At 30.2% G+C, this 19,659-nt stretch overlaps 1 protein-coding gene across 10 annotated transcripts in view; it reads right to left on the bottom strand.

The window, feature by feature from the left end:
* LOC132713954 (5'-AMP-activated protein kinase subunit gamma-1-like) overlaps positions 1-19,659 on the bottom strand; it is a 119,331-nt gene that overhangs the window by 18,803 nt on the left and 80,869 nt on the right. For all 10 annotated transcript variants that reach the window (XM_060696685.1, XM_060696683.1, XM_060696688.1 and 7 more), the window contains 3 exons: positions 5,610-5,743; positions 4,437-4,482; positions 3,686-3,789 (listed from right to left, as the gene is read on the bottom strand). In XM_060696685.1, coding sequence (XP_060552668.1) covers positions 3,686-3,789; positions 4,437-4,482; positions 5,610-5,743 — 284 coding nt within the window. The remainder of the gene's footprint in view (positions 1-3,685; positions 3,790-4,436; positions 4,483-5,609; positions 5,744-19,659) is intronic.

Here is a 19,659-nt window from a genome sequence, read left to right on the forward strand (position 1 = left end):
CTAGGTCTCATGTACTTGTAATATTAAATTAATCAAGATTGCCGTGATAATAAGTTTTTTCTCATTTCTTTTCATGCAATCAATTTTATAAGTATGTTTATTGTATATACTGTATGAACATGACCAGCTGTTGTATAGACCACAGATATAAACACTCCTGATATTATAGGGCTTATTATAGTGATTTGGAAAATAGGCAATTTTATTTTTTCTGCTTTATATACACTGATTTTAACACATTTTTTTATCTCAGCATAGTTTAGTTTACATATTGACAGGATTGAATAATCTATATACAGCATATAACATTAACATACAACTTTTATTGACTGGAACCTTATATGACCTTTGATTATTGCTGGGTAGAATTATTTAACAAAATAACAGTCCTCAGAAATCACAAGATTACCTCTCTGCAAGGAAAGTTTCCTACATTTCTTCGACATTTACATGAAATATTGTAACAAGAGACAAACTGGAAAGCATCATTCTGTAAAACAAACCTGCAATTCTCCTTCATAACTAATTAATAATTATCTGGTTACAAAATGATTTGTAAATGTCAAGGGAAGATTGCAAAGAGCAAAGACCCATCGAGATTATTTTATAAAGTACATATCCAATGTTGTTATAAATAGAGGTAGAACTGGACTATTGGCCCAAGAGTGCTCAACTGAAGACAGTATGGTATGTTCTCAAGTTCTCTATAGTTAAGTTATGATTTGGACGAGGTTTAGGTGGTCAAGGTCATTGTAATCTTGGCCTTTCACCTAATAAAAATCAAAACCCCAATTTTGACAACAGAAAATCAGAGAAGAATGTTATAAAGACATTTTCCAAGTGAAACTTATAACTGAGGATTCTGATTGGTCAGATGTGAATTGTCTAATGAAAAATGAGTTCTTATACACATCTCGGATAAACTTAAGGCCAGTAATATAAGTCAAGTAGACTCAAAATTTCTGAAATGAATATTTTCACAAAAATAAATGTTTGCTTAGTCTACCATATAAAGTGAACAGATTCAAAAGTAGAAATTTACATATTTTCAACTAAAACGTTAATTTTGTGAAATTTTGGCCTCGTAAAAATACATGTATCTGATTTACAGTATACTCCAAGCTAATCTCATGTGCCAAGATTTATATGAATTCTTAAATTCATTCTTACTTTTATAAAACATCATCCCCCTTGTTATTAAGACTAAACAACTTCTCAACTAAGCAGACAAAATTACTGAAGGATAACAAAGAACAAGTGGCTATTATACTTTTCAATGTTGAGCTCACTTCAAGTGAACAAGACAAAAGTATATTATTGCATTTTCATTTCAATTATAAAATAATTAAGATTGTTAAAACAATGTTATTAAAACATTATGAAAGAATTTATTAAGACAATAAAAGCCTTCATCATGGTGAGAAAATTTCTGTATTATCAAGATATAATGTAATAATCTTGTGGTATTATTCTCTATCAAAATGCACTTATTCACTAAATTTATTTTGCAGGCAAAATATCCCCAAAATTGTAAGGTAAACATGTGTCTTAAAAATTAAAAGAATCAAAATGCATAGCATAAATGTATTTGTTTACTAGTGTAAAAATTCATATGGGCAACCTTTTCCAAAACATCAAAATCAGTTATTATGTTTATATCAGTTTAGTGAAGACTAGTGGCTCTGCATTATCTTTAATATGTGCTCTTTTTTAATAATGTTTTTCTGAGTAAATTTCTTTCATACTCTATGTAGCTGAGAAGATAAAGGTCATGGTCATGTAATGAGATATTGCAACATAACATTTATGCTTGTATATTGTTTATGATATCAGTAATATATTTTGTTGTTATCAAACACATCTATATTTATATATTTATTTTGGTTCTCATTGACAGGGAACAAGTAAACATTTATAAATTGTTTTAATTCAAATATTTGGTATGGTATAAACATTTTAAGTACTGTGTATAGTTTTATCATGTTTTTATTTACCACAGATATTGTTTGTTTGGTTTGTTTCTATGCCAATTTTAACACATTTTTTGTCTTACTTTGGCATTCAGTCCACTTTAGCCAGCTTTCCAAGAATACTAACCAGTAATAACAAATTTTTCCACAAACCAACTTCTTATCCCTAATGACAATGTAAAGCTGGCATTTTAGCTTGGTCCCTTTGGCTTGATCACTTCAGGCAGTTAAGACTGTATTTGTTTTAACGTTAGAATGACAATGTAAAGTTCAAAACTGACATAGATGGACATAAATATTTTTGACCACCAATGTGGTTATAAATGAACATATTGACTCGATACAGCGTAAAGTGATATCTGAAGAAACACCATGTTTAAATAGTGGTTTAGCAAGAAACTTGGTTAAGATGTAGAATGAATATGAAATGTTCATTGTTACATTGGTTTATAGAATATGTAAACATTGTCTTATATTATGCAGTCTATGTTTCCAGGAAAGACGATGACAAATTATTAGTTCAAGGATAGGACTTACAGGAGATATCACACATTTCCCATGTAAGAAGTGCATATTGACTTGTTTTCTTTACCTCGTCCTACTCATTTTACTTTAATCATCCTAGAGTAATTGATTACAGAAGTTAATGATCGAATAATCTGCTGTCATATTTCATAAAAACAATCTTTAAAGTTAATTATTACAGTAGAGCTGCTCATAAAAACTTATTATATAACATATAATAATACCTATACGTTTTTTGTTATGTCATATGTTAATTTTTACAATTTATCATTTCAACAATTAGGTCTCAACAAATACTGCTTTTTTTACTACATTATGTACAAAAGCCTGCATTTGATTAATGTGTTTGTATGCACACACGCATATGGTGTTGAAATAACTTAATAATTTATACCACTTTCTTCACTAAAATATCACATTAATAATGAAGTTACTTCATACAATGTTATAAAATAAAGTGGTGTACTGACTACATGATTTGGTTTAAGTAAAATATGCTTAAGGGTAATTTTCTTGTATGCTTATAATAATTTATCAACATTTTCTATAGTTGAGTCTTTTCTGCACTGAATTTGTATAGTGCTTATGTCTTGTTTTGTATTATAACTTTAGAAATACAATTATGGCCAAAGGATAAACTTGGCAACAAGTGTCAAATCTGGTCAGTCTGAATAGACTTGCAAACTGACCAGACATTACACTGGTAATGTAGCTACACACTTAATGTTCAGTGTTTCAATCAAATTGTTTAACTATCCCATTATCTTCTGTTCTCAAGTTTGAGATTGTTAATTTTTGTTGTTGTTTAAGAAATTTTAAAAGCTGACAAATTGATTTTTGCTTAATTCCAGTCAAATCCAGTTATACCGAGCTAGTTTGGGTTATTATTTTTGAAACAGTTGCAATAAAATCAGAATATTTTATATCTAACAATTAAATGTAAAATGCCAGAAGTCTGTAAACTATTACAGAGACATCTCCCAATGGTCATTAATACATCGGAGAGAAATATAAAATCATTACAAATGATCACATTTTTCAAGGTAAATGTTACTATTGTTACGGTAATTATACGTCTAATGACATTCACTTTCTTTACGACTCCTGTATGGCACATTCCGTATGCCACAGTAACCTACAACATTTTTCTGGAATTAGGTTATGACATTTAATTGTATATAAATACTTACATTCAACTGTGTATCAAATATAACAAGCTTGGCACTTGTTGGAATTATATCATAACATTTGTGTGCTCTCATAAACTTCGCAAACACAACATCGGCATTCTCATCTACAGAAAAACAAAACAAAACATAGCCAATAAATATCATGTACATACGTATTCTTTCTATGACAAAAAAATAATTCCTGTAATTTGTATTACCTTAATGGATTGTATATTACTAAATTGATTTGTATACATTTAACAGTACAATGTATGTAAACAAAACATATCAAATTATCCAGATACAGATTGTTGGTATCCAGATACAGATTGTTGGTATCCAGATACAGATTGTTGGTATCCAGATACAGATTGTTGGTATCCAGATACAGATTGTTGGTACTGTGACAAAGACTTTATTCACTCGGCAAATATGACAATATCTTAAGACCTGAACAAAGCCGGAATACAGACAGGCAAGACAGAAAGCAACAGCAAAGATGGCCAAATGGAAAAGCAACCAACCAAATTGTATGTCAGTGTTCAGTCACCTAAACTGTAAATTCATCAAAATGTTTGTAGGCTAACATCTTTTCATGCTTAAACCCTTACTGTGATTTAATGAGTAAAATACGATATTATACTGATGTTACATTCATGTCCAATGACCTCACTTAATTAAATGAATTAAAAGCATTAATAGAATCCTATCATTTCATATCTTTAAATATTTTAATAAAATTTATTTATACAATGTAAGTATAAAAACAAACCCAAATCTTCAATCTCCATTCTCTCCATTTCTCCATCAAGGTTAAACTGAAATTGTAAAAAAGGTCAAAGGGTCAAGGACACACTTTCTTTATATATAAAAAGACTGCAATAAGCCACTTGTAAACTGATCATCACATAGGCAGGGTTGTTAGTAAAAAAGAACCTCTTAAATAAGAATCATATGAAAAACTTGATGCTGAGTCAAGGTCATTCAAGTCTTCAAACATCAAACAATACTTTAACAAAGTAGAAAAGAAGAACATTTTTTTTCTAAATGAAAAAGTTTTTCCCCTCACATTGCAATTGAACAACCTATTATTATTAGAAATGTCAATTAAACCAGTTCAAGTTTTTTAATGAAACATGTCTGTACAGAAAGTTTTCAGTTTGGTAGACTATAAATAGACTGTGATCTACACTGTCATTAATGTGTCTAATTACCCCCCATCCTCGTGGAAACACCAGCAGGATACTAGAAATCCTACAATTGTCTTCCTGGTAATGTGTTATTTAAGTAGTTTTGAAAGCTATTGTGGTATATTAGTGCCAGTTTTATCACAGTAATCAATAATTCACCAGATAGAAATAGAATTATACATCAGAGGATCAATACCATATCACATCCATTTAACACCTTGTCACAAATACATGCTTAATAAACAGGCAATAATGAAAAGTGAACTGTAACCATCTTTTGATTACATTTTCAACATGAAAATAGCTATTTGTACTGTCAAGCAGACCATGCTTAATGTCCTAGCTCTAATTCTAGACTTTATATCTGTTTAAAAAAATCTCAAGGGACAAACAAATGTTTATACTTATAACATGTTTATATCATCTGTAGATTAATAAAACTTTCAGAGTTCATATTCTTGACCCTGACTTGATAATTTCAAGTAATCTATTTCTAAGCAACCATTTCAGAAAGGTCAATGGTAGAAATGATATTTTATATATGACAAAAACCAAGCCAGACATACAATTCATATGGACACTCTTTGTAAAGGTTTTAATTAACATTTAAAACCAAACATTTGAGCTATCTCAAAGGTCAACAATTTACCAGCAGACAAGAAGCTTTTACTACTGTGTATTGATTAATGTAAGAAAACAACAAGTATTATAAGTTAAGTATATTTATTTGTAGAATTTAGTCTGCCTTTACTCACCTTAACAGTATTTGGACTCTCTGGTCGGTAGATAATAGCGTGGGAGTGGTCATTCTGGAAGGGAGACAATCTGCTCGGTAATGGTGGGGCAGACTTCGGCTCATTGGATAGCGAGGATGACCGCAGGGGAGACACTGTAAGACAAAAAACACATAATAAAATTTATTTTAAAGTTAAAAAATATATTTAATACATAATCACTAAATTATAACATTTACTTAACAATTCAGCTGTGTAAAGAATTCTAGGTTAGAAATTCAGCTTGTCATCCAATCAAAATTGACATGGTCAGTGTGAGAAATACTTAAATATTCCGGTTAAACCAAGAATACTTCAGTTTTTCTCCTAAAAAGACAGATGTATATCTGTATACCCTGAATTTGAGAAATGACCTTGTCCTGCTTTGAAATTAGAAAGTCCATTATTTATTTCAGAGGTAATTTTCTTGAAATAAGCCTACTGATAATTGACTGCCACTATTCCAGGAGTAAAGAAAAACACTAGTTACCTTTGTCAACAATAGCTTTATACATTTTGTACATAATATCTCCTTTTATCTATTTTTACATTTTAAATATTCCCATATATTATATATATATATAGTTCACATGTTTTATTGTTACTTTTACATTATATCTTACATAGAAAACTGTTGTTGTTGATATTTTTAAAGAAGGTCAAAGTTATGCATAAATTATTATGAACGTCAATTAAATAATAGCATTTTTATCAGTTTTACATCTACATAAGTTTTAATTTCTACATTTACTTTAAAATATAAAATTCTTATCACAGCTATATATCCTAGACTTTTTATACACATTTTTTTCACATACAAAATTTGTCATACACTTTAAATAGGATCTGTACTGATATTCAACTGGTGGTGATATATTGATTGTGGATTATAATAAAATAAATGCAAATCCTTCAACAGTATTCAAATGTTATACATCAAAACATCAAGGTTATCAATGATGTATCAGTCAATTTATGCAATGGAGGAGATTAAGCCAAAACATTTTTATGGCCTTTAAATTTAGTCAAAGAGCTATTCATAACCATAGTTCTGTTAAAGTAAAAATCTTGAAAAAGGGTGATCCCTCAGAAGCAATTTAACAATAATATATGACAAGAAACACCACCTATCTGGGGCCATGCTTGACTTTTTTTGTTAAGTCAAACACATCATAGGGAGAATGTAATAGTCAAGATTCTCCCAAGAAAAAAATAATTTTCTTGTAAAAAATAAAATTTAAATTTTTTATGTGACCTTGACTCTCAAGGTCATTCAAAGGTCAAGTCACATTTGAACTTTACTCATCATGTCAGAAAAATGTAACAACACTGAAGTGAAGAATGGGGCAACTGTTTACAGGTGCCAAGCCAAGTTCTGTTTCAGTCATCATATTCTCCATAACCCTAGATCTGTTAATGTCAAAACAATTCCCATAAACCTAGTTCTGTTAATGTCAAAACAATTCCATAACCCTAGTTCTATTAATGTCAAAACAATTCCCATAAACCTAGTTCTATTAATGTCAAAACAATTCCCATAACCCTAGTTTTGTTAATGTCAAAACAATTCCCATAACCGTCAAAACATAACTGTCAAAACATTGTCCATAACCCCAGTTCTGTTAATGTCAAATTGTTTTTCATAACCCTAGTTCTGTTAAAGTGCCAAAACATTCATCAAATCTTAGTTCTGTTTAACCAAAAATATTTGTCATAATCCTTGTTCTGTTAAATCATTGCCTCAGTTCTGTTAGTCAAAACATCAACATCTGCACTACTAAATTGGTAATATGGACTTGACCTGCATTGAATTTGGACCAAATAATGTTAGCTATGATAGGCTGGCCTGGCTTTAGCCTGGTATAACAGCCTGGTCATTATAAATGTTCCCATTATTCACAAACAAACATAAGAAAGAGAAATACCAACAAAGCTACGCTCTTAAAGAATATGATTAATGCATTTCATTCAGTGCAACATATGTTTTAAGTGTTTTTCCATCATATAAATGTGAGATAGTAAATAAATGTGAATAAAAAAGGAAATAAAGTACTGAATTAATTGAGAAACACACATTTCCTCACAAACCTTGACATACTGACCTAACCATGTTTATTGTTTTATTTCTGAGCTGCAAACACTCAATTTCAAGGTCTTGCCACTTAAACATACTGTGGGAGCTAAGGGTTATTGTGTTGTCATTATGGGACTCCAGTGTGTTGCATATTGTTACAAATTTGTCAAAATTACAGCAAGTATCTTACAGTTTCCTGTATATATATATTTATGTTTTAAGCACGACTTTTCAAGGTCTTGCTACTTTAAATACATCACAATCACCATGAAAAGGTGCACATAGAATGGCATAGCTGCACTTTGTGAAGTTTCAGCAACATCTGTCAGAAATTTACAGTAAGTATCTTTACATTCTCTTGACATTATGACTGACTTCTCGTGCTACTTCTAATATTCAAGGGAAAACAATGCTGTTCCTTTTTTTATTGTTTATTAATTTAAACAAACATTGGTTTTCAACAGAAAAAGGGAGGGACAATCTTTAGATAGAATGTTACAATTTTGTTATTACACATAAATTATACATTTTGATGGAAAATTTTATAATAAATCAAGAAGTAATTTACAACTGTACTGCAGGAATGTGACATGTTTTCCTGAATATGTAATTAGTTAATTAACTGCAGCATAATTATATAATTATAGGTCCTTATTATGTAATAGATAAATACAGTATATATAATTGGTTAAAATGAAGGAAAGAAGAACAAAAAGAGGAATGAGTAAATGGTGAGGTAAAATATCTGACTTAAGAATTAAAATGCCACCTAATGGGCATTGCATATAGCTTCAAGATAATTGGTGGATTTGGCATAAGGTGCAGGTTCTCAGTTCAATCAAATTTGAGATCATTCTTTTAAAATCAACAGTAGAAGCAAAACATTATTTTTACATATCAGTGAAATTTCTTTGAAATATTCCACACTTTCTGACTGATACTTTACATTGATTTTTTTCCCTTAAATTGGAACAAGCATGGAAGAAACAATGTTGATATAGTTGATCAATACACACAATCAGCATCCACTTGACATTAGTTTATCCATTACACAAAATACTTCTTATCTCTCCTCAACAAATATTATCAATGACTGAATTAATTTGTTTTATTATTATGTTTTTATTTTGTTGTATACATTATCTTTCTGTTAATTAAGGTAACACAATGTTCTTATTTAAAATGTAAAACGGAAAATATAAGTTTACACTATAGAAGCTTTAGGTTTAAACTGTTATGTGGGATAATTGAAGCTTTACTGTTATACAAAAAAATTGAAGATTATAGATGGAAGCTGAAGACACCAAATAATCTCCCTCCAAACACCATAACAAGTGCTAAATTTGTTGTCAACTAACATTTGCAGCTGGCCAGTGTGATGTATCCTATGTTACATATGGTATCATGTATATTATATATAGATCTACCTAAGATGACATTTTTATTCTATCAAAAAAACACAATGGTCTTTTCTATATTCACTAAATGAAGATTATCAGATTACAAAACAATTTAACTTGTTTGAAACTGTAAACTGAAGTAAACAACAGGTTCAGTTCAGTAAGTTGAAACCTACTGTATATAGAAAAAAAAACCCTCAAAACTGCTGTGTGAAATTAATTCCCTGGGTATATTGTTAACTTGATGTCAGATAGTAATGTTTTATCTGAGAGAGAAATAGAAAATTAGGACAAAAGTCTGCAGCAGATCACCAGTAGATTATAACAACAGCACAGCCAGGCTCATAATTTAATATATTATAGCCTTATTTTGTATCTTATAACAGTGAAAACTGCTAATTTCACACTTTTACCCTGCCTTAAGATGATTAAACAGTAGAAACATCACCTGCTTTAATACTTGTATACAAACACATCAACATCTGATGCCTAGATTCTTGATAATGCTTAACTCTAGAACAACATGACTTACTGTTGTTCATCTGCCTAACTTAAGCAAACTGCTGTTTGTTTTTAGTTCTTCCCAAGTATTAATAATTGTCTTGAGCAAGGTTTAAGTACAACATTATTGCTTTCATTTTCAGTCTTGCATTAAATAATCTTTTTATTTATTCTCATTCAGGCATCTTTCACAAATAAAAAAATAAAATAAAAAATAATCCTCTTAGAATTCCATGACATTTCAAGACAAAAAGAAAAGATTACAGGGAAATTAGAATTGTCAGCAAATTAGGCATTCAGTAAGAACGCACATGGCATGAAAATAAGCAAAAATGTAGAAATCAGAACATTATTTTGTAATGGTTTCTAAACAAGAGAACTGTCCAAAGGGTAGTGTGCTCAACTTTCTCAGTGCTGGATATAAAATGCATATTTTCAAAACAAAGAGACAATTTTAAGTCACGGTAACAGAGAAAATGGGCCTGGCGGGCAGAACTTGTCCACATGCATTCACATTATTAAGTTTCCATGTATTATCTTTCTTAGTATTTAAGTTGAATGACCATAAATGAAAACTTCACCAAACAAATTAACCATAATTGAATATTTCCTTCAAAGTGGAGCTAAAAATTAAGCAATTTTCCCTTCACAATAATAAAATTTTTTTTGTACCAGAAGTTAAAATAATTAACAGAAATTTCAAGAGATTTCAATATCTTGACAAGCAAAATAAAGGAATATCAATCTGTTTTTGTTTCCCATTTAATTTCTTAGAAATATCACATGCACTATAATGGCACAAAAATGATGCAGATGAAGATGTGTTCATTATGTCATCATTATATAAACAGTTTGTCAGGAATAGAGAACATACAACAAACATCACTGAGTTCATTAAAAGCTAATTAAATTCAGCAATAACAACAAATATAAAAACTCGGTTGATGGATGATCTTGTAAAACAAAACAAATATCCTAATGACAGTTTGACATTGATATTATTAGAAAAGGAAAATAAATTTCTATACAGACAGACTACTTCAACTGCTCCAAACAATTGATATTTAATTATTTACATAAGCTCAAAATACAATAGAAATTTGTTTACAGCATACATGTATATATTTATACAACAGGGGATACTAAGGAAGACTTTATGATTTTACTTCTGGAAGACATTTGTCCTGAATCTATGTAATGGATTTGACTATCTGTCAATTTGAAACAGTCCATTCAAAATAGTTAGGAATTTCAATATAACAATATTGACCTACCAAATGTTACCACTATATGGTGACATGATCTATTAACTGGTGTCAAACATCCAGCAGGACAAGGTTTAAAAGAGGTCAATGGTCAATTTATACATAAAATTAAACCAAAGTCTAAATGTATACTTAACTAAATTATATAAAAATTGATGAAATATGATGAAAAACTATGAAAGAAGCATACATCACAATTTGATTATTTTCACAATACTGTAGTACAATATAATTAAAAGTCCCTGCAAAAATGTACAATAATTCAATTCTAGCCATGAGCATGTTTTTCAATTTTCAACATAGATTCTTGAGTAAAGAAAAAACACTCTTTTTAAATGCACAATATTTTGTTATTAAGCATAGCAAATACAATATCTCCATTGTAAGATGATTTTATTTCTGTTAATGATAACTTGAGGTTATGATAACGAGTTGTATGCATAAACTTCTGTTCTATTCTGTTCTGTTATTGTAGCAAAGTTTAATGTGCGGCTGGTAATTGGCAACATTTTTTTTCCAGCAAGAAAATTCAATTATCATTTGTAAGAAAATTACTTGGTGTTGTGTATAACAAAGTCAAGAGACTTTAGACTAGCTTATATGGGGAAGAAAGGAAAGATTGATCTGTGTTAAAGAGTGGAAAGAAATCACCCTAAAGACATTATTAGTGACTGGCCTCATATACATGTATAAATTGTATTCACTGGACAACAAGACAGATTTTTTCCTGTGGGTTAAACAATACAACCTGACTTATAGGGGTATCACCAAAGTCGAATCACCAAAGTCCACGGAAATAAAACTAAACAGACACTGTAAATTTAGTGCAAAATCAAGGGCGACTCTCATAAATGGTGAGAGATGTAAGTCTGTTCTTTTGAATGATTCATTCAGTCTTCAAAAATAACTGTCTAACAAATTGTGAAACACAATATATAAGCTTAAAGCAAGGACAATATGAAATCTCTGGGAGGGTGTATAAATAACTATCCTACAGACAAATGTCTTTCCCAGTGTGACTTAAACACTACAGACAGACAGAAATCAATTGTCCATATTTTTTTTATATAAATAATATATAACTATCTAATAACAAAATGCTTTTAAGTTACAAGTTTCCTATTAGTCTCTCCATGTTACTGGCAATATTTGCAGTGCATGGCAGCTGGCAGCTATGTAAATATGCACTTATTTACAACATTACAATGAGGAGTACAGGTAACAAGTTATAAAATGAGAATTGCCTGCATAAACATGCATATATATGACATTACTACAGCAGTAAAACAATCATGTACAAGACCTAATTCTAGATCTTGTAGTAAATGGTGTAGAATCAAGGACAGTTACTTTCTCAAATTCTCAAATCAAGATTTATATTTTGAGTTTTTGTCATTATAATATTTTAGAAATAATATGGGAGACTTTAAACTTTGCATTTATAGGTGTAATACATTACTATGAACAACTGTTGTGGAAAAAAAATCTCACTACCACAAAAAACAAAACAACAAAATAATTTTTATCGACATTTACTTACCAAATTTTAGTTTTAAACTCCCAAATTTTCTTTTTTTACGGAACATATCCGAAAGAATATGATATCTATGTTTCACAAAACCATTTTAACATGTATGTCAAGATAATATTACTGTACAATATACTTCATCACAACAAACTCCATTCATCCATCAACAAATGAGAGAAAAAACATATTCCTATAATAAAATCAATTTAGTTTCCAGGGTAAGCAGTAATATGTCCAAAAAATCTGTCTTCATTAGCCTAAACTTGTCATTTCTTCAATAGCTTAAACTTGTTGCAGAGTATATCCTCAGTATTCTGTTTATTAATCAGCTAAATCATTAATGTGAAAATATTCCAGCTAATTCAGTATTTTTATGTCGTTTGCCCTATTATAAGTTAAATTTTAGTATGATACCAGGAAAACAATATAAATATTTAGAAGAGAAAATATCCCTGTAACTGTCACACTATCTTCAGAAACACTGGTATCATACTCCAAGTCAAAAGCTAAACTCAATAATAATATGTTTTTATTACACATGTAGCAATAAGAATGTTTTCACTTTCTACTGTATTATATTCTCCTCCTTAAAACATTCAATGAGAATAAATGCAAACAATGTTAAAGCAAAATTTATTGCTTTTCTCTAATCAATGTAAATTAGACATTATCAGTTTAATTAAAACTTATCCAACAGTTAAATAAAACAAAACAGTTTAAACCACAATATATGTAAAGATATATGTAACATAACACCACAGTTTGCTTGGCTGTCTGTCAAAATTTCATCAATAAATATCCATTACTTTTTTTCTATCTATTTCCTTGTAAACCTGAGGGAGAAGAGAAATCCCTCCTGTGGCCAAGATTGAATAAATAAAACAAATGAGACCTCTGTTTCTGTGAATCTTCCTATGTATGGCATTAAATAATTGCATTTACTAACTTTATACCTTACAGGTAAACTTATTATCTCTCTCTTTATATATATATACTAAATATGTCCCCAGGTGGCCATCTTCTGCTATAATATGCTGTAACTTTAAAGGTGCAGTCTCAAATATTACAACATTTTGTACAACATGCAAATTTTGACATATGGTAAGCCAAGAGCCAGAAGTTGTTAATTCAAAATGAAATTAAAAATCTTATTCACTTGGAGAAAGAAGAGTGAACAATTTAAAATGTCCAAAATTTGTTAAAACCTACAAGATCTGGACTTCAATGTGTTACATTTAACTGCAACCATATAAAACTAAATTTAAAACAAGATTCACATTTTAAAATGACAAAATCAATGTATTAACAAAACTTCTTTTTTCAAAAACAACTGTAGAAGCTTTTTGGACTTTTCAACTTCAATTGATTTTTACTGAAATGCCAATATTGGTTATTTTTCTATATCTGACTTGAACAACGATTGCTGGATTACCAAAGGAACAATTGAATTATTTTCCTCTTTTTCTGAACAAAATCTGAATGATGATTCAAAACAATACATATACTTTATAAGTTTTAAGTACTTTCATAAATAGATGACAATATTTAATTAACCTGTGAAAAAATATGGCAAAAATAGTGTGCAAAGTTAGCTGACATGCCTTTACTATACTAACATAGGTATAATGGACACATTTATTAAGGTCATCAAATATGGATGTTTACCTTTAAAACTTGTTTATCTAATCAAGACAGTGAGGACATGACCTTCATCCTAGAATCAGGTCAACTAATAATCTATATAAGCATGTATTACATCATCACATCAACAGATGTCCAGCATTACACTGTAGTCAGGCATCACAGAAATGTGAGTATAAATCAAACATTACATGTTGTACAATTTGGGGAACATGTTAGCACTGACATAATGTACATGTAGCATACAACCAATCTGGTCTGCAGCCTAATTATATCATTAAAAGACAAAATTTGTTTACATTGTCATACATGTGACTTTTTTGATGATCAAGTGGGAGATTTTTCTTCAAAAAGAGGGACATTTTAGAATTTGAAATAAACAAAGAAGGAAGTTCTGACATCAAAAATAGTGAAAATACCCCTTATTTTAAGAATTTTTTTTGAAAATATGGCTGCAGAAAGCTGAAAGTGGGAGAGTTCACATGTATGCATTGTTTTAAGGTTAATATGTCACACCAACAAAGTTTAAGGTCATATAATTCTGGAGACTGTCATATGATTGAATGAAAACACATATACACACTTTTAATTGAGTGTATCAGTTAACAGAAATAGGATTTCAGTATTACTAGTACCCTTGTACTATGGTTGGGTTTGATTGAGTTATCATTTTACAAACTTGGTCAACAATGTTCATAATATAATGGTCATATAATAGTATAATCTTTAACAATGATTATATGAATATGTTTTGTTATTTTTTGGATGGTCACACCAACACAGATAGTTTTTCTGTTGGAGGAATACCTCGGGGTGCTTTCCATGCCTTATTTGAACATTATTTTAGGCACAAACTGTCACCTGAATATAACCAAGCTTCCTAATTAGGACACTTATGAAAACATGCACAGCTTAGGGTTAATCCACTCTTCTGTGAATTTTGACTTTATCTATATATTAAACTGTAACTTTACATGGAAATGTAAAGACAAACTACATTAAAATGTTCACATATCTATGAGATTTTTCTATCACTTGGGTAAAAGTAGTGTTATATTCATGTGAAATGAGACCAGTTCCTCTATATATAAATGCATAGAGATATAAACACATATCTTTGTTTCTATGTAACCAATTTTTCTATTCAAAATCAGCAAACAATTATTTACAACCTCTAACTGTGCATTTTATAATTGTTCTTTATTTGAAATCCATTAGGAAAAAAGCAAAATAAGATTAACATATTTGGTGTCAATTATTGTTATTATTTCATTTAAACAGTGAAGATACCACCTGTAACAGGTAAGTTTATTTGTTTGGAAAAAGACAATTACCAGGTCTGTAACACTAGACATAATATTATAATCTCTCAGACAGAATGGTCTGGTGGCAGACAGTTATCCATTATGAAATTGTAAATGTTAGGGGTTGAGGTAAAGTATCATCATGATAATTCCAACAAGCTTTTCATGATCAACATTATCATCCTCATCACCATCACCATCATCAATGTTATTACCATCAACTGTTTCAAACAGTATCATCACATTTTTCAGCTACATCATCATCATCTTAATCTCTATAATAATTATCATTACCATCATCACAACATTATCATTATTAATGCAAACAACATATTCTTTGCCAGCAGTATCATTATCATTTGCACCATCAATTTAGTCATCAACTGTAACTTTTAAGCAAATAAAATTTTCAATTAACCACATAGTGCTGCAGTAACATAACAACCTTTCAGAATTAGTGATGGAATATATGACTTAATGTATGAACATTGTACTTTACAAACATTTAGTTTGCCTGTTGTCAGCAACAGATTTAACTTGTGTGGCTATTGCAGACCAAGATCAGCTGTGATGTCTGCTATCTCATCATGGTCTGCATGGTTTGTTCAAGTCAGTATTAATTTTAATATTTCCCCTAAAACTGATAATGACATTGTTCAGATGGAGATGTTTGAATCTATTCAAGATAAGTGTAGTGTGGGGCCTACTCATAATAACAACATAGTTTAGATAACAAACTTTGTCCTTGGTAAGTATTATTAAACAATAACAACCTTCAATATATGTACATAACACTTGTTTTATATATTTTATTACAGTTTAATGTTTAAGCATTTCTCACCTAACATTGGTCTGGGAAATCTCGCTTGTTGTTTTCTTATAACAGACAAAAAACAACACTTATTATTGGCAAATGGATCATCTTCGTCTGTTATATGGAATTCAATATTTAGAATACAGCTGAAAAACTATTCTATTAATTACTTTCCCAGACATAAAACACCAAAACTTTCAGTTAAAACGCAAATAAATCATGATTTTTATGCACTTTTCTTCTTCTTTTTTTTTACAATAGCATGGTATATCAATAATGTATTACTGTCTATTATGTAAACATCTTTCAGTTTAATTTGAGGGAAGTTTCAACAAAAATTATTTTGTTTGTTTTGGGTTAGTGCAAGTTTTTACCATATTAAAGTCACTTCTCACCAAGGCAATGGGAGTCGGACAGAAAGCCTCCTATCTAGAAATGGCATAGTAGGTGACAAAAATAATCTAAGTAAAAATGGACATAACTCCTAAAATACTGCTCTCAGGATAATGCCCATTGTCCTCAAATGATAATCAAGTATACCAAGTTTCATGTCTTTTATAGTTTTTGAAAAAAATGTCAAATATTTAAAAGGGGTTAAATTGTTTGTCAACATAGCCCTGAATAATTATTGGATTTCCATGACATTATTGCATGCAATTTTATTAAATTTTATAACCCTGGTATTGCATGTAAGAAATTAGTGAACTTCCATTGATGCAATGCTGATCCAAGTTTAAATTTCCATGACAATTGATTCACATGTAAGTATTTATGTAGTGCATGTCCATGCCATTGTGTTGCATTTTATTCTGGAAATCATATTGTAACATTAAAAAACAGAACCTTGATAATTCTACATGTACAGAACTATAATACATGATACATGGAATTCTAATAACTTCAGAGTAGCCTCCCCTTAAAAAAAGTATGTAAATTTGTAGATCATTATCAGTGTTGTCCAGACAACAAATTACTTTGTTTAACCTTAATATCTGATTTTTTGTTTACTGTCATACTAATGCATGTCATGTAAATGTAAAATAATATAACTATTACTTTACAGTGGCATTCACCATTGCAATAAGTAATTTACATGTTCAAAATGATTACCATATGCCCAACCACAAAATGAGATAAAAAATCACCTTGATTTTCTTATGGAAAGGTAGGATGGAATCCTACTGGGCTTTACTTAAAAAACCTCGACCTTTGAACTCAATACAGTCTGGGCAATGAAGCATTACCTCTGAGCATTTTCCACCTAAATATAACCCCCCCCCCCCCCAATTTTTTCTTTTATATTCACTTATGCCAAAAGTAAGAGACACCATAACAATATCCTAATGAAATTTGCTATTTGACAAAAAATAATATGCAATAATTAACAACTTGAGTATTGTCACCATTGTGCAGCAAAAAATGCATGAAATTCCTGCACATGGTTAAACAACTTGAAAATTTCCCCTCTTACAGGTACAATCCTCCACCCCCCAAAACAGAAAAAGCCCTGATTATTTACGTTTATATTACATAAAAATAGACTCACCTAAGGAATTAAACCTCAGTCTAAGACTTAGTTTTCTGCGACGTTTAAGTATAGTTGACATGTCTTCTTATACAATCAACCCCCGCACGATGGATCTATCCCAGTCTCTAGTTTAAACTCTGCCTCCCAGTTCTCTAAAAATTCACGCACAAACTGCACTATGTCAAAGTGATTCAAATCAGGCAGAATAAAACGCCAAAATATACTATCTTTCATTGGGTTATATATCACAAAAAGTCAAAACTGCAAACAACATGTACGTAAAACATCCACTGTTGTTATGCACAATCCTCTTATCCTACACACACAAGATATAAAAAAAATCTCAGTAAAATGCGAAAAACAACTGTGAATTTACTTCAAAACCACTTGTACAGAAGTAACCTTGCTGGGAAATAGAAAACACTGTTACTGGGTCAATCACTTTACAAGCAATCAGACCAATATGTCACTCTGCAATATATTAAATAGAGCAGGATATTATATTTGGTCACATGACCAGACTGGAGCTATTTATAGCATGCATGTGGTTTAAGGTTTGTTTACAAAATTAAAGGTTCAAGGCCACGATTTTTGAGGCCCTCATGTTTAAGGATATATTAATGTATGCATAGTTATTAAGATTGCAGTCTTACAACTGTTTGATATTGAAGGGTGAAAGACAGCCTATAACCTCTTGTATAACTATAAATTCTGCAGTCAATAAATGTTCAGTTCTGGGCGGCAATGCATCAATCTTCAAGTTAGTAAAAGCTTTTAACGTTATCAATAAAACATATCTAGTGTCAAACATTAATGTGCATGAAGATCGTTACCTTTATATATCATGTTATATCACAGCTTCAGATATGACAAGATTTTAAACCTTATATACATAACATTATAAATCAATTTACACAAGGTAAAAATCTACAGAGTTATATTCAAGAAGTAAACTTCTATATTAGTTACATGAGCCACAGAGGGTACAACAGGTTTAAAACAAATCTTTCTTGTTTGAACTTTTGATATTCAAATTCAAATCACAAACTTATCAAAATCTGTACGTTTCACAATCACGGGACAACAGATAAATGAATAATAACTTCTTTAATGTTATAATTAACAATCAAAACCAAATTTTCCATTATATTTAAATACATGTGCAACAGAAGTCACATGACAGAAAAGCAACTTCAATAACAGTACAGCCTGTTTGTAGATCTTCTTTATGTATGTTTGCTAAAGATAGGCGATTCAAGGTCAACCTAGATAAATATAGCGTCGTAAATTGCCGAAAATTGATCTTTTTTTCCCTTTATATTGAGTCAACATTAAACTGCATATATTGTGCATAATAATAATCATTTGTTAATAAAGTAAATAATTTCTCAACAATCAGGTCAAAACAAGTTAACATCGCAGCAGACGCAGCTAGATACAGCTGTGCTATTATTGACTATAGCTTAACACTTTCTATCCTGGTCTGAACCTCACTCCCCATGTACTACTGTACATACATTAACCGACTTTCAATAGTACAACAACAACAACAACAACAACATGATAGCAATTCAAGCTTCAGGCATACCAAGGTCAACAGATAAATTAGCTTTATGGGGCAATTCCCTATAATTGGATTATTCAATTGATACAAACATTGACAAATAAAATGTTTTAAACTCTGCCATGAACATATCAACGAAGCCATCTACTGACCTTTCCAGACCATTGTATCAGACAAAAATCTTTCATGTTTAAAAAGAATCAAAACAATTTTAGCTTTTAAGTCAATTAAAATGGAATATATCATCGAAAGACAAATATCTGCCCTAAGCTGCAACAAACAAGGCTGTGACATTGTATAGCTGACATAAAAAAGGCTGTTAACTTGCATAGCCCAGCCGGGCTGGTAAGATGCAATAATTGCAGTTAGAAATTGTATATCTATAAACCTTTCAGTTGCAAGGCTGTGAAAAG

This window comes from Ruditapes philippinarum, unplaced genomic scaffold (genome assembly GCF_026571515.1).
Source record: "Ruditapes philippinarum isolate M1 unplaced genomic scaffold, ASM2657151v2 ctg186_1_1_1_1, whole genome shotgun sequence".
Taxonomy (NCBI): Eukaryota; Metazoa; Mollusca; class Bivalvia; order Venerida; family Veneridae; genus Ruditapes; species Ruditapes philippinarum.